The sequence below is a fragment of the Dasypus novemcinctus genome, chromosome 22 (genome assembly GCF_030445035.2).
Source record: "Dasypus novemcinctus isolate mDasNov1 chromosome 22, mDasNov1.1.hap2, whole genome shotgun sequence".
NCBI classification, from domain to species: Eukaryota; Metazoa; Chordata; class Mammalia; order Cingulata; family Dasypodidae; genus Dasypus; species Dasypus novemcinctus.
The window spans coordinates 53,194,267-53,216,263 of record NC_080694.1 but is presented as its reverse complement, the minus strand read 5'-3'; the positions used below and the strand labels follow the sequence as shown (position 1 = coordinate 53,216,263).

General features: G+C 35.3%; 1 protein-coding gene across 8 annotated transcripts in view; it reads right to left on the bottom strand.

Annotated features, from left to right (window-relative positions):
• Positions 1-21,997, bottom strand: part of CDKAL1 (CDKAL1 threonylcarbamoyladenosine tRNA methylthiotransferase) — a 696,475-nt gene that overhangs the window by 374,974 nt on the left and 299,504 nt on the right. For all 8 annotated transcript variants that reach the window (XM_058285307.1, XM_058285304.1, XM_058285306.2 and 5 more), the window contains one exon: positions 4,987-5,090. In XM_058285307.1, coding sequence (XP_058141290.1) covers positions 4,987-5,090 — 104 coding nt within the window. The remainder of the gene's footprint in view (positions 1-4,986; positions 5,091-21,997) is intronic.

Sequence of the window (21,997 nt, the reverse complement as noted above, 5' to 3'; positions counted from 1 at the left end):
ATAAGATGTCTAAGATCCTTTTTGGAAACCAAGAAACTGGTAATGTACAACAAACATGCAAATTAACATCACTAATCCTACAGAAGAAATGTATTTCTCGATTTTATTTGAACATAGCACATATGAAAAGATAAAGAAATACGTAAGCTATTTAAACTAACTGCCATATAAATTAATAGAATGCAATTATTAGCTCCTTTTTTATTTTGGTTCAAAATCAATATATAGTAATCATTATATAGGTGATCAGCCAAATGCAGATTGATGTAAAATACAACTAAATAACTCGGAGCTTACACAACAGAAAATCCAATATTATTTATATATTTTCCTAATTAAAGGGGTAGGAAGCAATGTATCCCAGTTGTCTTATAGAGATGAGACAGTATTTTTGCAAGTCTTGAAATAACAATTTTAAAAATTCCAACAATAATGAAATCACTAAGCATCAAAAAATGTTCTCCCTGATCTAAATATTTTATCTTTGTTTATCTTTCCTAACCAGTTCATCCCACTTACGTTGTGGGTTTTTTCAGATGTATGAGAGAGAAAAAAAATACCAGCACACAAATGAGATCTAGAAAAGCATACAATACCTATAAAAACAGCTCATCCATCATCTCTACATTTTGATTCCAGAGACAGCAATGAAAGGTGTTGTTTCTATACCACTCACCCAGCACACTTAAAAAGGTTTGCTCCATCACTTATACAACTGCAACTGATTGATTAGCTGCTAGAGAAAAATCAATACAAATATCCTAGAAAACACTAGCTTGTAAATTCATTCTGGCCCCAACAAAGTCCTGGTCACAGCTTGACATGTTTTTCTAGATATCTAAAATGCAACCATGTCCAACATCAGTCCAAATACTGTTATTTCTAGGAATTTTTAAAACCTTAATTTGAGCAGAGGTGGGAAGTGAAAAGGATGATTTTCCAACTATTTGCTAAAATAATGAGATGATACCCAGAATTATCTGCTAAATCTTACAATCATATGCAGAACTGTCCACTAAAATGAAAATTATATTGAGAAGGTAAAAAGAGTCAATGAAAATGTCAAGGGACTGAGTTAAGTGAGGGGGAAAAAAAAAGAAAGCCAGAAAACCAATTTTTTACTTTTTTATTTATTTTTTTAAAAATGTGGACTAAAGTTTTTCTTCAAAAATATAAATAATTTTTATTTTAATGCTGTCCATTCGAAAGTTAATGAACTCTATTTCTCTTTTTTTTTTGGCAGCTGACTATATAGTCTGCATATTTTTATTAATAGTACTTTGGAAAACCATTTCAATATTCAAAATGATTTCATGATTATTTCAGAATCTCTTCCTTGCCTTTGAATTAGCCCTTAGCCTCTTCTTTCATTGGGCTATCAAAGAAATAAATTTGTATGAATACAAAATATTTCATAATATGCTTTTCAGAAAGAAATTTACATCTTATTGCATGTTCTACCATGAAACAGGTATTCTGGGTTCTAATCCCACTCTGAAACTGGTTTAAGAGTTCTTAAAAATTACTTTGTATTTCTGATACACAGTAGCCATTACAAAAATTAAGAAAAGGAAAGAAAAGAAATTTCATTTTAAGAATGGGGAAATTTAATTTCCACCAACAATGTCTTTAAACATAGCAGTAAAATTTATTAGAAGCATATTTAGACTATGAGTTTTAGAGTAACTTTTCACAGAACTATAATGTTATTCATTATAGACAGTCTAATGCAGAATTTAAGGGCTTCTGGCCCAAAATGTATTCCTTACACCTGACTTACTAAAGAAGAAAATATACAGAAATCTTAGATATCAGAAAATGGGTTATTCTATTATATTTACATTTTCAATTATTCTTTGCAATCTTGAAGCTCAAATTTACAAATTCTATAAAACCATTAAAATCTCAATGTCTTTTGCAGAAAAAAAGATAACAATTCTGTAGTTATTTGAAGCTGTGTGTGCCCCAGAAAAACATGTTCTTAGTATACCCCAGAAAAACATGTTCTTAAATCTAATCCATTCCTGTGGATGTAAATCCACTGTTAAGTAGGACCTTTTTTTTTTTAAACAGATCATATCTTGTATATCTTTTTTTTTTTTTAAGATTTATTTAATTAATTTATTTATTTCTCTCTCTCCCCTTCCCCTCTCTACCCCGGTTGTCTGTTCTCTGTGTCTTTTTGCTGCCATCTTCTTTCACGCCGGGCAGTTCTCCTTACGGGGTGCACTCCTTGCACGTGGGGCTCCCCTACATGGGGGACACCCCTGCATGGCAGGGCACTCCTTGTGCGCATTAGCATTGCGCATGGGCCAGCTGCACACGGGTCAAGGAGGCCCGGGGTTTGAACCGCGGACCTCCCATGTGGTAGACGGATGCCCTAACCACTGGGCCATGTCAGTCGCCTAAGTAGGACCTTTTGATGAGGCTACTTCAGTTAAGGTGTGACACCCCTCAAACAGGATGGGTCTTAATTCTTTATAAGAGAAGGAGAAGGAAATTCAGAGAGAGAGAGAGAGAGAAAGCCACAGAAGAAGCTGAAACAGAACCCAGAAGAGAAGGGAGAGAGGAGCAGACACTGCTGTGTGCCTTGCCATGTGACAGAGGAGCCAAGGACAGCTGGCAGCCAGTGTCTTCAGAGAAAAAGCATCATCTTGATGAGGCCCTGATTTAGACATTTTCCTGACCTCAAAATCATGAGCAGATAAATTCCCATCACTCAACCCATAGTATTTACTTTGAGCAGCCTAGGAAACTAAAACAGCTACTAAAACTCAAGGTCTTCAAAAAGTGAGATTACAGACTGGCCTTTCCTACAGTGGAACAAGGATTATAAAGCCACATGGCATGAATTTGCATTTCTTAAATTTAAAAATGTAAAGGTAATGGTCATATAGATTCTGTTTATAGAGAAATTTTTCATCAAACATTTTAGAAGCAAAAACAAAATCTATCATTTGACTGTAGTCGTTACCATTTCTATTATGACTTCCCTAGTAAGCTGTGAATCTTTTAGTGAGAGCACTATATCTCAATCAAACAAATTCACCAGTACAGAAACTAGCATTTAGTTTCAACTCTAATTCACAGAGAAAAAGGCAAAAAAAAAAGGCGTTTCTTGTAAACAATCCATGACTGAAAATGAAAAGATACATACATTTCTACTGATGATGATAATAATAATACCAAATAATTCTCTTCTCTTTGTCTATAAATAACCACTAAATTACTGTTAACCGCCTAACCCGCTGCATATGACAATGGTAACTAATAAGTCCTACAGCAGCGAACATCAAACCTCTGTTGCTCAGAGGGCATTTCTAAAGATAAAGTAGAAGGCTGAATTGGGTATATCTTTTTTAAAATGCTGTGATTAAGTTATAAAAGCTAATTATGTTTGTCATATTTTTTTGCAGTCACATATAATACATAAATGCGTCCATATAAAGTCATGAAGGAATCATATCAAAATGTTAGGCATAGGTTGCAGATGAGAATAGACATGAAAGGAGTAAGAAAAAAACATTTTTACTTCATACATGGTGATTTTACATTTTTCTATTTTTCAAATAAGTTTTCAAAAAAAAAATGAAACAAGATTTTTACAGCTGCAGTTAGAAGTGCATAATATTTAAAAGTACCTCAAGGGAAATAATTCATAGGCTTTCCAGCTTGTAGGTTTTGTAGATATATCATGCAGGTCTAACATCCCCATTATCCAATAGATATATCGAAAAACAAACACCAATTAAAAGTGCCAGCAAAGGCAACATTTTTCAATAGATTAGGTTTTTGTCAATATCTTGACCCCTTCTGAAAAATTCTTAAAGTAGTCATGTTGTAGAAAGACAAGCACCTAAGTATTACCTAAAATTTGACAATAACTTGGCTCTAAAATAGAATACTGGCAAGAGTCATGAGTTTACTTTTATTTCCCTTTCCATGCTAATTGAATATGAATGGAGGAAGTGATTGAGCTAAAAATATAAAAGTAGAGAACAAAATCATTGGGAGGTATCAAGAAATCAATCAAGGTTGTTTCTCTCTATTAAAAGGAACATTCCAAATTCATGTTGATAGAAACTTTAGCTCAACTCAATAAAGAGATGTGTTTGTAACACAGGCTTCCTGAGAATCAAGGTATGGAGTATGGAAAGCACCCTAGGTTACTGGCTACAAGGAAAGGTTCAAGGCCAGTAACTATTAATCCACAAGAGCAAGAGACAATAGATTATCTCATGCTGGGTATAAAAACACAGCAATATAATATATACATATTCTAAACAAAGGCAAAAGAGGAAGTTTATGGTTTAAGCAGTTATGTGCCAATGCCAAGTATGACTCCTGTTAAAGATAAGTCTCACTATACACTGAAAGATAGGTTGGCAATCATATTTTCCAGCAGGTGACTGATTTAGAAGTAGCTGCCTCTCCACACAAAGAATTATTCTCATTAGGACTCTCGAACAGTACTACTTTTACTGGTGCAAATGAAGTTCTGTGAATACGGGCTTTATTTGTTGAAAGTAAACTCTACATTCTTCAGTGAAGCAGACAGATGATGGCTCCTGAAAACCCTTCTTCTGTCTGTTTTCTAAATGCTCCAAAAGCACCAAGAAAAATGTTGAGAAGCATTTCACTCAGTCCACAAAAGTCTAACACACATCATGGCTCATGGATTACATTTCTTTTTTTTTTTTTTTTTTTTTTTTTTTTGGTCTTTTCCATAGAGTCTAGGCTGATAAAGTTCTAAATATATCACTTCCCTTAGAGAGATGATAAAATGGAAGAGCAGTGAATAAAGAGTAATGTGACTATTATTGCCTGATTGATTAAAGCTGGGAAAATCATCTACTAGTTGAGTTGGAACAACTGTAAATTCTTCAGAAAGCTAGAGACACACATGTCTAAAGTGAAGCTTTACTTAGAAGACTAATATAATTTATTAAGAAGACTAGTTTTACATACAATTCTAAAATCTCTTACCTTGAAAAGACTGTTTGGCTCTATCCACGAGTTCATCAATCGGATAACTGGCCAAATTTCCTCTGGCATGTTTAGTTTTGCAGTAGGTACAAGCATTGAGACACCTGTTCAAACGACAGCAATAAATAAAGCTCAAAATTTTAAAGACAATGCACACTTAACATGGAAAAGAACCCAAATCTTACACAGATTAAAGTAACATTTGTTACTCAAGTAGGGTAATGCTTACTACTTTACATAAGAGATTTAAGAAACAAATTTCTAGTGGGACTTCTATTTATTTATTTTCCAACAGGCACAGATATTTACAATTTTTTAAAGTTTCAACTATTTAAGAATGATTGTAAAAATCACATAAAACTGGTTTTAAATATACCAATCTATAGGAAATGACATTTATAAATGTTTACAGTTAACTAATTAAAAGAAATTCAAGACCCATTATCTTTTTTTTTTTGCAATTCACTGACATTCTTTGTTGTTTATATAACTAAAGAAATTTAGTACTGCTTATATATATACACTGTATTATGCAGAAGTGATGACACATACTCATTTAACTTTTAACTAACTTATAAGTAAGTAGCAAAGCATTCCCATAAGAAGAGACACCCTTAGAAATTTTCGGATATTTTTTGCTCCTGGAAATAAAGTATTAAAATATGACCAATAAATGCTCTCTGTGATCACATGAGTCACAGTACAAGAAGAAGAATGGCAACATCACGTTTTAAAAAGTAAAACATAGACTTATTTCCCAATAGTCTTCAGACTTGATAAATAATTGTCTTTTAAAAATTAAACTGCTGGTTCCAGCTGCACAGTTAAAAATACAATTTAAATAACTTTTTTATTACAAAATAAAACAAACAGTCACAGCATAATAAAGTAGTCATAGGCTAATAGATAAGACTTGACACTGAACAAAACAAAAAAGAACATCTCTTCTGTGATTCAATTACTATAAGGAGCAGCAAGGTTTTAAAAAACCATCATTACAAAATACTTTAAATTATCATTTCAGTTGGCCCACCGAAAAAAATGCACTCTTAATAACTGAAACTAACCAATGTCCTATTTTATTAATATGCAACTTTAAAATATATATGACTCACTGTATTTACAAGTCAAATTTTGCAATGGTTAATTTCTGATAATTTTTGCATGGAACTCTATAAAGCAACACATAGCATGAACTGTTTTACTGTTCAACCAATCACATAATCTTCAACTGTTAACTCTCCTTCCCTCTTAGCATTTACTTTTTTTAAAAAATAAAACAACTTTTTACCTCTCTCTTATAAATAGAGATAGAGGTTCTAGTGTCTCAGTTGTTGTATTTCTTCTCTCTTCGATTTCCATCTTTTCCACGTAAAAAGACTGTTGCCCTCTGCTTGGGTAGGTAATTCACTTTTGTATAGTCCTAAGTGAGTACAAGTCATTGCTATAGGAGTTTTACATACATTATCTCATTTAATCCTTCCAGATTTGGATACTATCTACGTTTAGAGGTGAAAAAAATACTTCAAAAAAGTTACTTAGGTATCTTGCTCAAGACCATGTAGTAGCTGAGATTAAAATCCAGGCCAGTGTCAGATTTCAAATTGCACGCTGCCTCCCCAGAATAAATGTGTGTCAAACATCCTAGGTACAAGCAAATGCAAATTATAAGGCAGGCAATCATCTGACATGAGACATAAAGGAATGTTGCATATATTATTAATAATACATAAACATATATGGCCAGCGTTTACCCTCCTGCTTATCTGCACCTTTGTTATAACTCAAAGCAATTTGTTTAATACATATGTTTCTCTCTTATTTTTTGGAAATCTAAGACCAGACTCCTTGTCCATTCACTGGCCCAGAATAGTCACTTTCATCCTCATTTACCAGTTCTCTTTTTCCTCCTCCTGCTAGCTCTGTGGCCAAAGAAAAAAAAAATAGTGTCACTTCATCTGACCTGCCAAGTCTTTTGAATTCTATAGCTCAGGTTCTCAAAGCCGACTGCTGTTCACTGGAAGAGCAGTATTCTTTTTGTTATTCTCCTCAAGTGGCTCCAAGGGCCCCACTGTTTACCTGTTATTCCCCTTACAGCATAGCATTCAAGTTAAACCAGGGTTTCTGTTATCTTCATCTCCTGATATGATATCAGGTCTCCTGACCATTTTCTCTTATTTCCCTTATTCTCCAATTACCAATAAGACCTCCATAAATTAAGCTGGTAATCTTAATATAAGATACTAGTATTTTTGACTTAGGAAGTATCTTGAAAGTAACTGTCTTAAGGCATTGTAGCCTCCAGAAGAGGAAAGGAAACCTATTTTAAACATTTATAGTATATTATAAATGAGTTGGTACATACATGAAACACTTGAAAGAGTGCCTGCAATTAGTATGTGATCAAGTAAGTGGTGGCCACAAGTTGTTTAGTATGACTGCTTTAAACAATTCTACAAAGAAAGAATTATGCACAATGATGTTCCAGGTGTATCTAATTTTATGGAATAAACGCTGTTAATAGTTTGGCTTGAAAGTCAAAGGTGGAAATAAATTTCATATTTTCCTACTGGCTCACTGAATGAAAGGGTAAATGTATCCCTTATGGAAAAATCACTCATGAAAACATGCTAAAAAGTTTAAATAAAACAGGCTGATACTCAGACACATTCATAATAATCAAAATAAGTCAATAAGTATAAATATTACTTAAGGATTCAAAACAATCTTCACTAAACCACTCCCCTAAGGTTAATTAGGGTTGTTGCTGTATTCTTTTGAACTTCTAAACTCCCTATTGTATAAGATGGGTTCATCCTTAAACCAGAATTACCAAAGTAATACTTTATTTTGATAAATTGAAAATTTCTGTAGAGTATATTTCCTTAAGCATCTATTATATGTACCACCTCAAGTATTAAATCTACTATAACATTTTTTACATGTACAGAGATTTTATATAACACACAGGGAAAACTTGCGATGCAAAATCAGAAAAAAATGAATTCTCTGGTGCTACTTAGTGTAAAAATAATTTTTCAATCCATGAGGGAACTAGGCTGACCAATCACTGAGACACAACAAGTCTTTCATAAAATAAAGAGATTAATAATAGAAACTTTAGAAGATAGCTTCAGTTATCTGAAACAATAAAGTAATTGTCTAAGAGTAAAAACACTGAGCCAGTTTCTTTAACCGTCAAAAAACAAAAGATCTTTGAAAGTTGACTGTTGAAAGCCAAAACCAAAATGAGATGGCTGTTAAACTGCAAGGAAGATGCAAAATCCTGAACAGACCTAGACTGTTGTGATGAAGGATAAAGCTAGCACCACACCTACTAATCTTTGCACAGGTTGTTATATGGCCACCAGCCAAGAATAACTAGAAACCTCAAAGACAGAGCAAGATTAAGCTTTTAATTTAGCAGTATAAACCTGAAGTTTTAAAAAGCATCTGTGGTAGAATAGTTTTAGATTATATAAAATAAATGAATTAAATAACCACAGATTTTAACAAAATAAAATATTAAAGGTTTTAAGCACATAACATGTCAATTGAACTAATTCCTGAAACAGATAAAGCATATAAAAACAAAAAAAAATTTTAGCATATTACATTTTTACTTTTAAGTAGCATATTTCAATATCATAAGCCATGAAAGAATTTTAAAACTTCACCCATATTGATGTCTTTTTTTATGGGAGAAATGTGACTCAGGCTTCTGCTTCTCTCTCTGCTACAGGTCAAAGATAAAGTTGAGTATGCAAAAACTATTTTGGACTCAAGCATTAACATTTCAAACTAGCATTTTCTGTTCCACTACTCACATAATTTAATCATTACTTATGTTAAACAATTGAGAGAAGAAAATCTTTCTCCAAGTTTCAAATGTTACAAAATCATAAGCACTTAATAAGAGCTGAACTTGTAAAACCCATACTGGGGTTTCACCATATTCTACCATATTGAAGCATCATCAAAGAAGAAACAAAAACTGTAAAAACAAAGAGTTCATACACTTTAAGCTATGCCAGACTTGATGGTTAAATATAGCCTATTGTGAGCACTCACCTTGGTTTTAAAAGTATTTCTAAGAAAATTATAAACATTTTAAGCTTTCAAACAAATACAGGAGATACTCATATCAGCAGAATCTGATTAGACCTCCAAATGATAACACTTGTTTGCCAAGATAAAAATCCTGAACAAGGGAAGCAGATGTGGCTCACGTGATAGGGCTTCCACCTACCATATGTGAAGACCTAGGTTCGATCCCTGTGACCTCCTGGTAAAAAAGAAAAAGAGAAAGTGTGCCCACATTAGTGCCCACATTGCGAGCCAGTGCCCGTTCAAGTAAGTCACACAGCAAGACGACGACGCAACAAAAGAGAGACGAAGGGAAGAGTCCAGGTGAAATGCAGCAGAGACCAGAACTGAGGTGGCACAATTGAAAGGGAACCTCTCTCCACATCAGAGGTTCCCAGGATCGAATCCTGGTGAATCCTAAAGGGAAAAGACAGAAGAGAAGACAAAAAGAGAAATAGATATAGAAGATCACACAGTGAATGGACACAGACAACAAAAACAGCAGGGCAGGGAAGGGGGAAGGGATGGAAAAAAATTTCTGAGCAAGCAAAGGAGAAATGATAACTTGACAAACTAGCAGAATATAGTTCCAAAATCCTAAATTCTTTAAGCATCCTGTGGCCAAAATGACTCATATCTAAAGCAAAGCACTCTCTTTCAGGGTTAATGACACAATCATCTCTCCCCAACTTCAAAATCTTATTTTATCTTCAAGTGTTCCCTTTCTCAAGTTCCTTTCCTATTGTGAGAGTATATTTTTTTAAATGAAGCTCTCTCTTATTTATACTAAATTAAAAAATAATTGCAAATACATTTTCCCTTATTCTATCCCCATTAGGTGCAGTTTGCATCCTTTGCTTCATAAAGTTATTCCAATACATTTAAACTACTTACAAGTTTCTCCTTTCCTTTACCTGAAAAAATTATCCTTACCACCATCACCATTAAGCTATATAAAATTCATCACAACCTTTAAAATCACTTCTTGGGGGGTGAGGGACTCTAATAAAAGCAAAAGATGATTGCCGAATGCTTGTCATGTTTCAGACACTCAGCTATGCATTTACATTGTTTCATTTATACTCACAGCAGTCTCAATATATCCCAAACTTTTATAGAGAAAACTGAGGCTCAAACAGATTAAGAAACTTGCCTAAAGTTACACAGACAGCAAGTCCAAGACCTAACCAATGGTATCAGAAATTCCTTTATCATCTATTGTATTTTGTACTTTTTCTTAAGACAGTAACTTATTCCATGGAAGGGTACATGATTATTTGTGTACTTAATTTTCTTATATTACAATTTACTTAAAGGAATAGGTATATATCTTACTTATTTTTATATCTAAAAGCTATCTAATTAATGCTAAAAATTAATTGAGCATTTAACTAATCCCTTATATGCTATTAAACTCATGGTGATTTCTTAATGGACCAGACCAGTTATCAAGCTCATACTTGGCTACACAGTAAGTGCCAACCAACAAGGTGGGCAGGCAAATGCAATCAGAGCCTACCTAGAAACAAACCCAGTAAGATACAAGAAGGAAGGGAAAGGGGTTAAAATCTAGAGAACCAGGAGTGTAAGAGGCACAGGGTGACAATATGGATCTTGCCAGGCAAAAGGATCAGCACTGTCTCATCGTGAAAGCCAGCCAGAAGAAACTAGGTAACTAGAACTAGAAAGCCAGGGCCACTGCACAGGAAGTAAACAAAACACAAGCCATACACCATGCCAACTAGATTACCCTACAAAAAAAAATCCAAAGGTCTAAGTATTCATCATTTTCAATAACTGTCTTTACATTTTTCATCAGTAGTTGGGATGCCACTGAGCAATAAAATAAAAATGTACATATACGACACCGGACCCAAATAAGGTGCCAACTTTTAATTTTGCTATATGAGGACATTTTTAAAAAGTTATGCTACCCTCTACTGTCAACCTTATTTTAATAAAAGACAGCCTATTTATTTTTAACACCAAAATAGGAGGAAGATCAAAAAGAAGGATTATGCATGCACCTCCCTGAAAAATTCACTAAATTTTCCTTATATTTCTCATTTCACCAAAGACCAGCAAAAGTCTATCAAGATGTACAGAAACTACTTGCTGTAGATGATTAACTTCTCCCTATGTTTCCTTACATTGCTGTGATAATTCTTAGAGTTGAAGATATATAGAAAAATAGAGGAAAAATAAATAAAATAAATATTTTTGTTTAATATTAGCCTAAATCAACTAGCATGTCAACTGATGGGACCACAGAAGAATCATAATTAAATAAATATCAGTGATAATTTCAGTTGTATTTTCAGTGTGTTCTCTTTGTAGCTAGTAGTTAATGGGGGACAAAGCACCATACCCACAAAAGCAAACACTTTCTTTTAATGTATTTACTAAAAGAGCCTGGTGAAAGATGTTGAAATTCTGTCAACCATATAGCACATACCCTACCAAAAATTTTCTTTTCTTTTACCTATTTTTAGTTTTATAAAACAAGAGCAATCAAAGAATTAAGGATAAGATATCATTTACACCTTTAAAAGACGGCAATGCACATAATTGCAGATGACAAAATTTGCTGGTAGAGGGGAGTGGATGTGGCTCAAGCAGTTGAGGGCCTGCCTCCCACATGAGAGGTCCCAGGTTTAGTTCTCAGGGCCTCCTAAAACCAAAAACAAAAACAAAAAACAAACAGAAAAAAATAAGTCAGGGAAGCCGATGTGGCTCAGTGGTTGAGAGCCGGCTTCCCACATATGAGGTTCCAGGTTCAATCCCCTGCCCTAGTAACTTAAAAAAAAAAATTGCTAGTAGAGCAAAAATACCTGGTTGGTCATTAGAATGGAGACCCAGTACAAGGTGACCCTTTGCGCTACAGGTCTGAATTAATTTAGGCACATCAAAGTTGAAAATGAAACAGGGTCTCTAAAGGCAACTATCTCTCTCCTACCATAGTCAGAGATTTTATTAACATAGTCTATCCATATACATACACACACACACACACACACACACACACACACATATATATTCATTCCATAGTTTTGGGTTTATAAAGCAGTAATACCTTTTAAAAAAATAATATAACCAGGTAGATGAATACATGTATATAAAGCACACACACACACCCCACTTGCCAAATCCACCACTAGCTGTCTTCTGCATCTTGCAGTTTGTTTGTGTTTTTTGTTTTCTTTTTAGGTATAGACCCCCTTACTAGACTTAGTGAATTAGAACTTGACAGGATGGAAGCCAAGGCAATGGAACCAAACAAATATGTATTTGTTAGAAGTGGTACTTATTATATGCTTGAGTTGAAGCCCCATTTATGTGATAATATTAGAGAAAACACTTAATTTCTGTGGCTTAATACTTAATACTCATCTGCTATTAAACTAAGCAAAGCAAAACTAAAACTATATTTCCAAATATTCTAAAGAACAGACGGCATATGAGAATTGATCACTAACAAAGACTTATTATCTAAGGGCTAATCCCCTGAGGGTCTCACTAATCTACAAGCAAATATAGCAACCAAAAAATCTCAAAAATGGACCTCAAAATATAGCTAAAAAGTAAGGGAGTACCATGGAGGAGAGCTATTGTTCTTGCTTCCTCAGTGGCTCTAGAGACTGACGTCTGCCGGGGAGAAATCTCACAGGAAACACTGGGCTCAAGCTAATTCTATAACGTATAACAGGTACCACATTTTGGCGCCTGGGATAAAAGGTATTGTTCTAACACTGGTCAAAACATCCTGGAAAAAGAAAAAAAAATTTTTTCAAAAGTGTTGAAACTAGAAAGCTAAATTCAGATACGTTTCTAACCTGTCTGGGAAAATCATCTAAATTGTTTGGATCAAATAATAGCATGAGTTTATTACATAATGAAGAGAGATGCGGTGTTTTAAATTGAAATGGAAAAGTAATGCCTAGGCACATATGCATTTCCCACCATTTTAACTTCAATTAATTCTCCAAATTTCAGAGCTATAATTCTAATTAATATTATACTAATTTAAGTAAAATTCAACTGCCAGTCTTTACCTTTTAGAGATTACCCCCTAAAGCAGGGCCAAGACAAAATACCTCTGACCAAATGAGGGATCTATAATAGCTGGTACTAAGTGTGCAGTCAAGCTGATTACCCAAAGAGCCATGAGCGGAAAGCTTTACCCTGTTAGGCCTCAGGTGCACAACAGCGCTGCAACATTTTAGTGGATCCTCTCCCTCAAACATGATATATTTTATTTCCTTGATGGGTTTTAAGAATACCTATTGATTCAAGAATAGCTCTTTCTCTCTCTTTAATGGGAGAGGGGCTAGTGATAAAAATTACCCCATTAAATATAGAATTCAGTCCTTTCGAAAGAACCATGCCTATTTTAAAAACAGTAGGGTGGAGAAAGGAAAAATGCATCTCAGATGAAGGAAATATGTCAATTTAAGAATGCTAGTGGGTCCAATAAAGAATAATTTTTTAGAGACAGCAATATACCATTTGCAGAGAACTTCCACACAGTGGTACTTCCATAGCATAAAGAAGCCATCCTGTTACGGAGGCAAAATCCTAAGAAACTCTGGCTTCCCAGTGGAGTTAGTCATACAAACACAACGAAGTATGGGATGATGATGTTGTTGTTCTAAACAATCAACTATGCAATACAGTACAACACTTTCTCCAAATATTATAGGTCAGGCCAGGTACTTGAGTGCCAGAAGCTCTCAAATGGTACAAAACAAATGACAAGACATGCTAGTTTTAAGAGACCAGAGAGTAGATTTCTTTCCTATCCATAAATGTTTATTTATTTTCTTGTTTTTCAACAGATCCTACTAGAAAATTTTCCCTTCTATTTACAAATATCTCCTGTCTTTTTTTTTTCAAGGAGGTACCAGGGATTGAACTCAGGACCTCATACATGAGAAGCAGGTGCTCAACCACTGAGCTACTACACCCACTCCCCTCCTGTCTGATTTTAACTCTTTTTTTCTAGCTTCAATTGAGAAAAACTGGTTCATTTTCAGATTTATCAAGATAAAAGCATTCTTCTGATTTAGCTTAATTCCATTTCTAACAATGCTCATAGACTCCTGATGAGAGTACAAATTAGTATAAATTTTCTGATGAAACTGCTATTGTATACTAAAAAACCTCACAGTTTTTTCTAGTAACTCCATTTCCAATCTCATCCATGTTTCATGCAAAAAGTGCTCAATTTGCATACACTGTATAAAATGTTCTAAGTATAGATTCTTAAAAACAAAACATTCTTGCTGGCATAACAATAAATAATAATAGCTAATATTTACACAATTCTTCCTGTGTACAGGCATATTTTAAGCACTTTAAATATATAAAATCTCTTTTGATCTTTACAGAAATCTTGTAAGGTTTCTTTTTGTTCTTCGTTTATAGATGAGGAAACTGAGGCAGAATGAGGCTAAGTAACTTATTAAAGCTGGTGAAGATGGAATTTGAAACTAGGAGTCCTGCGTTATACAACCTCAGTATGCAGAGTTAAATCTGCTAGACTAATATGCACTGTTCCATTTATGTCCCAGTATCCATGACCCAATATAATAGCCTAAGACATTTACATTTTGCCATTAAAAAAAAACCAGACAGACACATACACTTTCTTTCTAATCACATTTTTGGATCTTTTAATTGCCTAGAAAATAAACAACTTTTTGTCCCTTGTTAGTACAAAAACGTTAACTTGAAATGCCTGTAGAGATGGCAGAGCCGCTACTCAGCATCGTATGCACGCGCCAATGGAACACATGCCCCGGGGACAAGATCATCTATTTCTTTTCAATTCTAACATCATTCACCTTGTCACAGGACTGGCTAAGGTTTAAGCTGAGTTTCTATACATGACTGTGCCAGTGGTGCTGCCTTTTTAAAACAAAATATTTTTACAGTATGCAAAAGTATTATATTTGTAGTCCTATGAAAGTAAACTCTGCAAAGCAAGGAGCCTTTGGTACAAAATCATGAGTGTGATTTACTTTAAGCCTTTATTTTCCCTTTGCCACTCCTTGAGGGCAGCTCCAGCTCCAAGTTAATGCCACTACCAGAACTGCAGGCATGGTCTATCCGTAAGAAATACACTCATTTTTTTCTTTGCTTCTGCAGTAGGAAGAAAAGACGCCAGGTGGAGCGGAAACCGATGGGGTACATTCTCAACAATGAGGAGAAAGAAGGAGAGGAGGAAGTTGTTGATTCAATGGACAGGAAGTACTCAGGCACACACCTCACTCTGATAGGCAGTCCCTCCTTCGGAGGTATCCTAAAAGTGGGCAGTAGCAGCTGAATTCAGACAGAAAAAAAACCTAAGTTGAAAATGGATGATAGCACACAGGCTAATTACATGCCAGGGCTAGTATTTGTACCCATCTCAGCAAAGACCTTGCCTTATTGCTTAATATGTATTGTTTTAACAAATAACTATATTAATCTTAACAGCTTTATTGAAGTATAATTGACATACAATAAGCTGTACATATTTAAAGTGTACAATTCAATATGTTCATTCCTTTCTATTGCTGAGTAGGATTGGATGGCTATACCACAATTTGTTTATCCATTCTCCTCTTCGTAGACATATGGGTTGTTTCTTTAATGAGTTTTTAAAACAACAAAAGGTTCACTGCTGTGATTCATATTTCAAAAGATCACAAGCCTCAGAATTACCCTTACACTGTCCCTAATTTTCCTATGGTAAATGCCTTTTACAGAATGGATTCTAGGTTATTAAACCAAATTTATGAAGAAGAGGTGTGTTAAACAACACAGCCATCTTCTTGAGCTGATTTTAGTTCTCTTTCCTATTATTTACCCTTAGTGACTCCTGAATCTAGAATTTGCTTGTTTTCCAGTGTCATGCAGCATGTGTTTGTTCACCAGCTCTGACTTACACTTGGGTTCTCAAGGGCAGGAAGCGCCTCCATTCATAAACCATGGTTTGGCAGGCTCTGACTGCTGTTGAACTTTTTTTCAGTTTGTAGTGAATCTATGAAATTAGAATAAGCTATTTCCTAATTGACTTCCCTTATCTAACTGTGCTGGCTATTAAGTTATTGTCCCTGCTCTCCAAACCCAACCTTCGACACGAAGCTCAGTGACCAAATGGGGCTAGAATTCTGTTTCTGTTTTGCCAGCAGCTTCCTGAGAAGCCACGCAGGTGGGGGCAGCAGAGGGAGAGAGAATGTCTGGAAAGGGGGAAGGGACTTGTTTTTTCCAGTTTCCTTCCCGTCCCATCTGGTATGGCCGTTCCTGACCTGGCAAGGAGAGTTTAACACGAGCACTCTTTACCAATGAGCTAATGCCTTAAATTTCAGGATTACTGCAAGTATTTATTATGGCTGCTTCAAGAAAAAGAACCTGAAATGGTAGAAAAACTAAGAAGGATGAAAAGAGTTGCCTATTCTGGCCTAGGTAAAGATTCGCTTAGGCTGAAGACAGAGAGGAGAGAAAATGCACCATTGCTAAAAGAGACATTCTTTCCCTTGAAAACCACTAAAAGTTTGGTAATGCATACTCTAGTGAACTGAAAACAAAAAGCCAAATTGTGAAGCCAAATTAAAGTTTGTGAAAGCAGAGCCTGGGAAGTTACAGATTTGGCAGGAGATGAGACTGGAGCCCAGAAGACACTTAATCCCCACCCCCTCAGCCTGGCCTTTCCCAAGCACCTCCAGGTAAGCCATCCTCATCAAACAGAGTAGACAATACACCTCCTGAAAAAGACAGCTGAGAAGCAGCCTGAAGGCAAGCAACAAGCAGAAGCCAAGAGGGCTAGTGGCCTCTTTAATTAAGGTCTGGGGATAAGGGGAGATCCTTCTTGGTCTGACAGAGAAATTCCCAGGCTCAGAAACCATGGACCAGGCAAGGTTACTAAATAGCACACTTGGTTTGTAAGGGAGATAGACGACTTGCCAAAGAAACAAACAAAAAAACGTGCTGAACGTCTAAGTCAGTGGTTCTCAAATTGCATGTGCTAACTGCAACAGGAGCAAGAGATGCTACAGAACTTGTTAAAGCCCAGATTGCTTATCCTCAACCCAAATTCTGATTCAGCCAGTATGGGGTGACATCTGAGAGTCTGCAATCCAGGCAATGCGGACACAGCTGGTCCTGGCAATGTACCAAAAACCACCGACTCCTAACTTCTTGATCAAGTACAAGAAAGCTACCAGAAGGGGTAGTCTCCAATGGATGGCCCTTCCCAAAGGTTATCTCAGACATGGCATGGAAGGCATGAGAGAGAAACTTCCGGAGAAGAAAAAAAAAACCAGTTGCTAACAAATAGGTGAAGAAATTAACTTCCTGCAAGGACAGAGAACCCACCATTCCCAGAGTAGGAAAGGGGGACCAATGTGCGTTGTTTCTCATTATCCTCCTTTTAAGACGGGACTTCTTATTGCAATCAGCATGCTCCTTCTCCAGCATTGCGATCAGGGAGCCGCAGGCTGTGAGACCACGAGGAGTGAACCCAGACCTGACAGAGAGGACTGTATTTCACCCTAGATCCTGGTCTTGGAACTGGATGAAATTTGGACTGTTTGGGGGAGGTGGTGAGGGTGTTCATGAAAGGATAAGTAATTTTATTTAAGAGCGTGAATAGGAGCAAGGGTGTGCATAGATGTTTGGAAGCCAAAGGAATGCAATGTAGTGGACATTGTTAATTTCCTGCTCTGGAATTATTCCCAGTCTCCCTACTAATATAACCTGTTCAGGAATTCCCTCCCCTCATTCAGTTCATAAAGTTCAAGAAGCTAACCCTAGCACCAATTCCAGAGGAGGGAAGGGCATGATTTAATCTAAGGCAAATGCCTTTTCCAATAAATGTTTAGTTCAAGAACTTAGATCTAAACCAGTCAACACAAAGCATTTTCTTGGGAACGAGAATTAGTTCAGAAATGTGCATGGACTAAATTTGCAATGATGAGTTTTGATGAAAATTCTTGGAAAAACACTGCTTTGCTCTTAATAGAGTCCTTTTCTTTCAGGACCATTTCATCATCAGGCTAAGAGGATAAAAGGGAGACCAGAAGAAGGTAGAGCTAAGGAAATCACAAAAAAATGGAGCGGAAGCCAATGGATGAACTTCTAGTTAAGGAAGAAATATTTCACTTTGATTTTAGCCAATTTCAATTGGCTTATCTGTGATCTGTGGTTGAAATATATGGATCTAAATAACCAATATATCCACCAAAACCCATTAAGAGCTTCAAAGAACCAACTAAATGCAATTTTTTATCATTCCTAACTCTGAATAATTTTATCTTTGCATTTGCACTCTTTCTAGGGGACAACTTTGAGAATCACTTTATATTAGGTGATATGAAGTTGATAAGATGAAGAGGTACCCCTGCCCTCAAATTAGAAAAGTATTATAGGGTAAACATAATATAGAGACTCTATGAAATAGACTGCTCATGGAATTTATGATTTTCTGAAATTCCAGTTTTGCTAAGACTTGAAAATTACAAATGTAATCAGAGCTAGAAAGACTCAGAAAGCATATCCTTCCAGTTCTACCTCTTGTTTGAGAAATAAGTAATGGAGACCATGTGATTCAGTTAATTAATTTGAAGAAGTAAAACCCAAGTTTTCTAAAATGCAGTTTAATACTTTCACCCCAATGACTCGCATCCTTTTTCTCCTACCCAAAGACAACGCTAGGATATATTCCAGTTCCATCAACAACAATGATCTTCGATGGGAAGAGAGGAGAGGTGGAGAGGTGGAGAGGTGGAGAGGCAGAAAGGTGGCGATGTGGTAACACAGTGATATGGAGACGTGGAAAGGTCGCCAATGACCCCAGTTTTCTGTTAGTTTGTTTAGGTTTTTTAAATTTGGTCCCAAAAGATATAATCCTAAATTCATGTAGTAAAAAAAAAACTTCAGGAAATAAATCCATATAAATTGTCTGCCTTAGTAAACAGAGTAAAATGAATAAAATCTTGAATAGTATCTCAGATTATCATTTTCATGTCATATAATCATTGTAAAGTGTTACAGAGATATAGAACAAAATACGTATTAGATTTTTCTTTGTAACTGGGTGAACTTTTATTTGGAGGAAGTGAAAAGGGAGTCATACCTCTACTACCAATTTTTTGTTTTTAGTTAGCTAGTCGTCATTCTCCTAAAGGTTATGTTGCTTAAAAAAAATCAGCTATGATAAAGTCACTGGGTTATAATAATAATCCATTTTAAAGCAAACAATAACAAACTTCATGTTAAAACCCCATCACATAAATTAATTCTTTTGCACATTCACAGTGAAAATAGTTTAGCAAAGTACCTAAAGGTACACAGTAGTGTTTGTGGACCTACAGTCTCTTTCCTGTATTTGAGAAGTTAAATTTATCAATGCTGTTCATTTCTGTACTTTCAGCAGAGAAGGACATCAATAGGCTTTTGATGCTACTTTTTGTGCTTAGTCATCTCAGTCTGTTGGGAAACTTGAAAAATAATAGTGTTTTCCAAGATTCCTGTATATAAGATTCCTAACCTCAAGGTTGCATATTTTGACATCAACCCAAATGACTAAAGTCAAAGTTTTGGTAGAATAAGGAAACAAGTGAATAGACTTAATATAACTAATATCTGTAATACATATTGTATTAAATGTTCAGGAAACCCAGTGCCTCTGTTAAGGACTAAATACTAGAAGAGTGGATCACTTTGAGACTTTTATGAAACCTAAGGACTGATTTCCAAGAAAAATGTACATAACCCAAAGTTCTACAGACAATTTCAAGAATTCAAAGATAACCTGAAGACTATCCAGGAGTTACAAACCCCGACTAAATTTCAACATGAATATAATGCAATAGGTACTATAGTACTTTTCATAGAAATTAGTTTCCTGTGATCCCTATGACTGCCAACTAAATCCCATGTGTAAATATAATAAAAGTTTATTAAAACAGCAGAAATTGTTCTCCCTACTCTGAAGTTGCCTTTCCCACACTAAAATAGAGCACCAGCAATTCCACATTTGTTGTTTGTATTTCATCACTGTTTTCAGACAGAGTAAGAGATCAGCTGCCTACACACCATTTCTCAGCATTGACACCCATTTTCTTATGCAATTTTAAGTTCTTTTGGCAGGTTGCAGACATTTTTTCCAACCACAAACAAAAATTTCTTTTGATACACTACAGTGAATGTTCAAGGAAATGTTCCCAATTAAAAAGAAAAAGACTATTTTTAACAATAATGTGGGAAGTGTATCAACAGTCTTAAGAAAACTCACAGAGTGGTAACTCAATGAAGACTTCAGTTCTCAGGATATGCAAGACTGTATATGGGTAGCTACTACCTTGTTCAAAAATCGGTTTTTTGTCTTCAACTAGAACTTAGCAAATGTAAAAAGAATGCATTACGCTAAAAAAGAAGAATCACATCACTCAGTCTTCCATGCAACTCCATGGACAAACTTTTCTTTTAAAAAATGTCTAAAACTTTGTAAGAGCCCTTTATACTGAAGTGTTTAGTGTCAATCATTCATTTCTTCAGAGTGAGAGATGAAAGATGGCATCTACCAGAAATTTTTAGCTTTTAAAATTTTAAATCCTAGTATAAATTTTTAATATATCATAAAGGTCTCTGTGTTGCTGCTAACAGACCATTTGTAAAACTAGATCATGACAGAAATAAACAATAACAGCTTAGACTTATTGAGTTCTTACTATATGCCAGGCACTGTATGTAAGCACTTCATGTGTATTAATCCTAAAAACAGCACCATGAAGTAGGTACTCCTAATATTCTTCACTTCACAGAAATGAAACTGAGGCACAGAGGGATGAAGTGATTTGACAAACAACACAAACTTCACACAGCCAGTTAAGTGGGGAAACGAATATATCTGAACCCAGAAAGTCTAGCTCCAGTATTTAAACTCTCAACTATATTATCTGTAATATTACATAGGAGAAATAAAGATGATTTTGATAATGCTGAACAAGCTCTTTAATAACAAAATATAAAAATTACAGTTGCACTATTTATCATTTTATATTTTTTAAAAACTATGTGCCACCCTCCAGACAGTGTAATTCACAAGACTAAGTATACTAATGAAATCTAGATTTGTGGTACTGTACATGACTAAGGTAAAAGTAAGTCAGAGATTAATGGCTATGTTTTTTGTTTTAGCTTTTTCTAATTTTGCAATCAATACGCAACTATAAAAACAAAGTTAGTGCCAACAGACTGATTTTTGATCAACAAAAAAATAAATGTATCAGCCTACCAGGGAATAAAAAGTACAAATGACAAATCAAAGCTTTTGTAAACAAAAGTACAGTTGAAACTTTCAACCTATCAGCTTTTAGATGTTGAAGTACAGGTCCAAAAAATTAAGGGTTTGGAGAAAGGGCATAGTTCATGATAAGTATGACTCACATGTGGCTCACAGCAAAACAAAGCCTGCCAGACGTTTACCTCTGAAAAACAAAAGACACTGAGTCTGGCACCAGTCAGCAAAGCAAGAAATACCAACCACGTGAGAGTCAGACACTCGCGTGTCGTTTAAAAATAAAAGGAGAGATAGGAACGTGGTGAGTGATGCCTTCTAAACCTGACCTCCTCTGAAACACACAATTCCATTTATAACTCCTCCCCCAAAACCAAAACACCTGAAAATAGCAAATCTCACAAGAAAAGGAGAGGCAGACACTTTATAAATCAGAGGATATAAAAAATAAGGATATAAAGTCTTACAGTAAGAAACTACTCTATTGAGGTTTTCTCGTACTGACTGTACTCACGCAGTAGATTACTCTCCTCCCTTTGTCAACCTGAACTCAAGGAGGCCCACCTCTCTCTCACCAAGCACACTAGGTTGAGCCCAATGATGTGAGGAATTCGCTTCCACTTAGAGAAATTCGAACTCAAA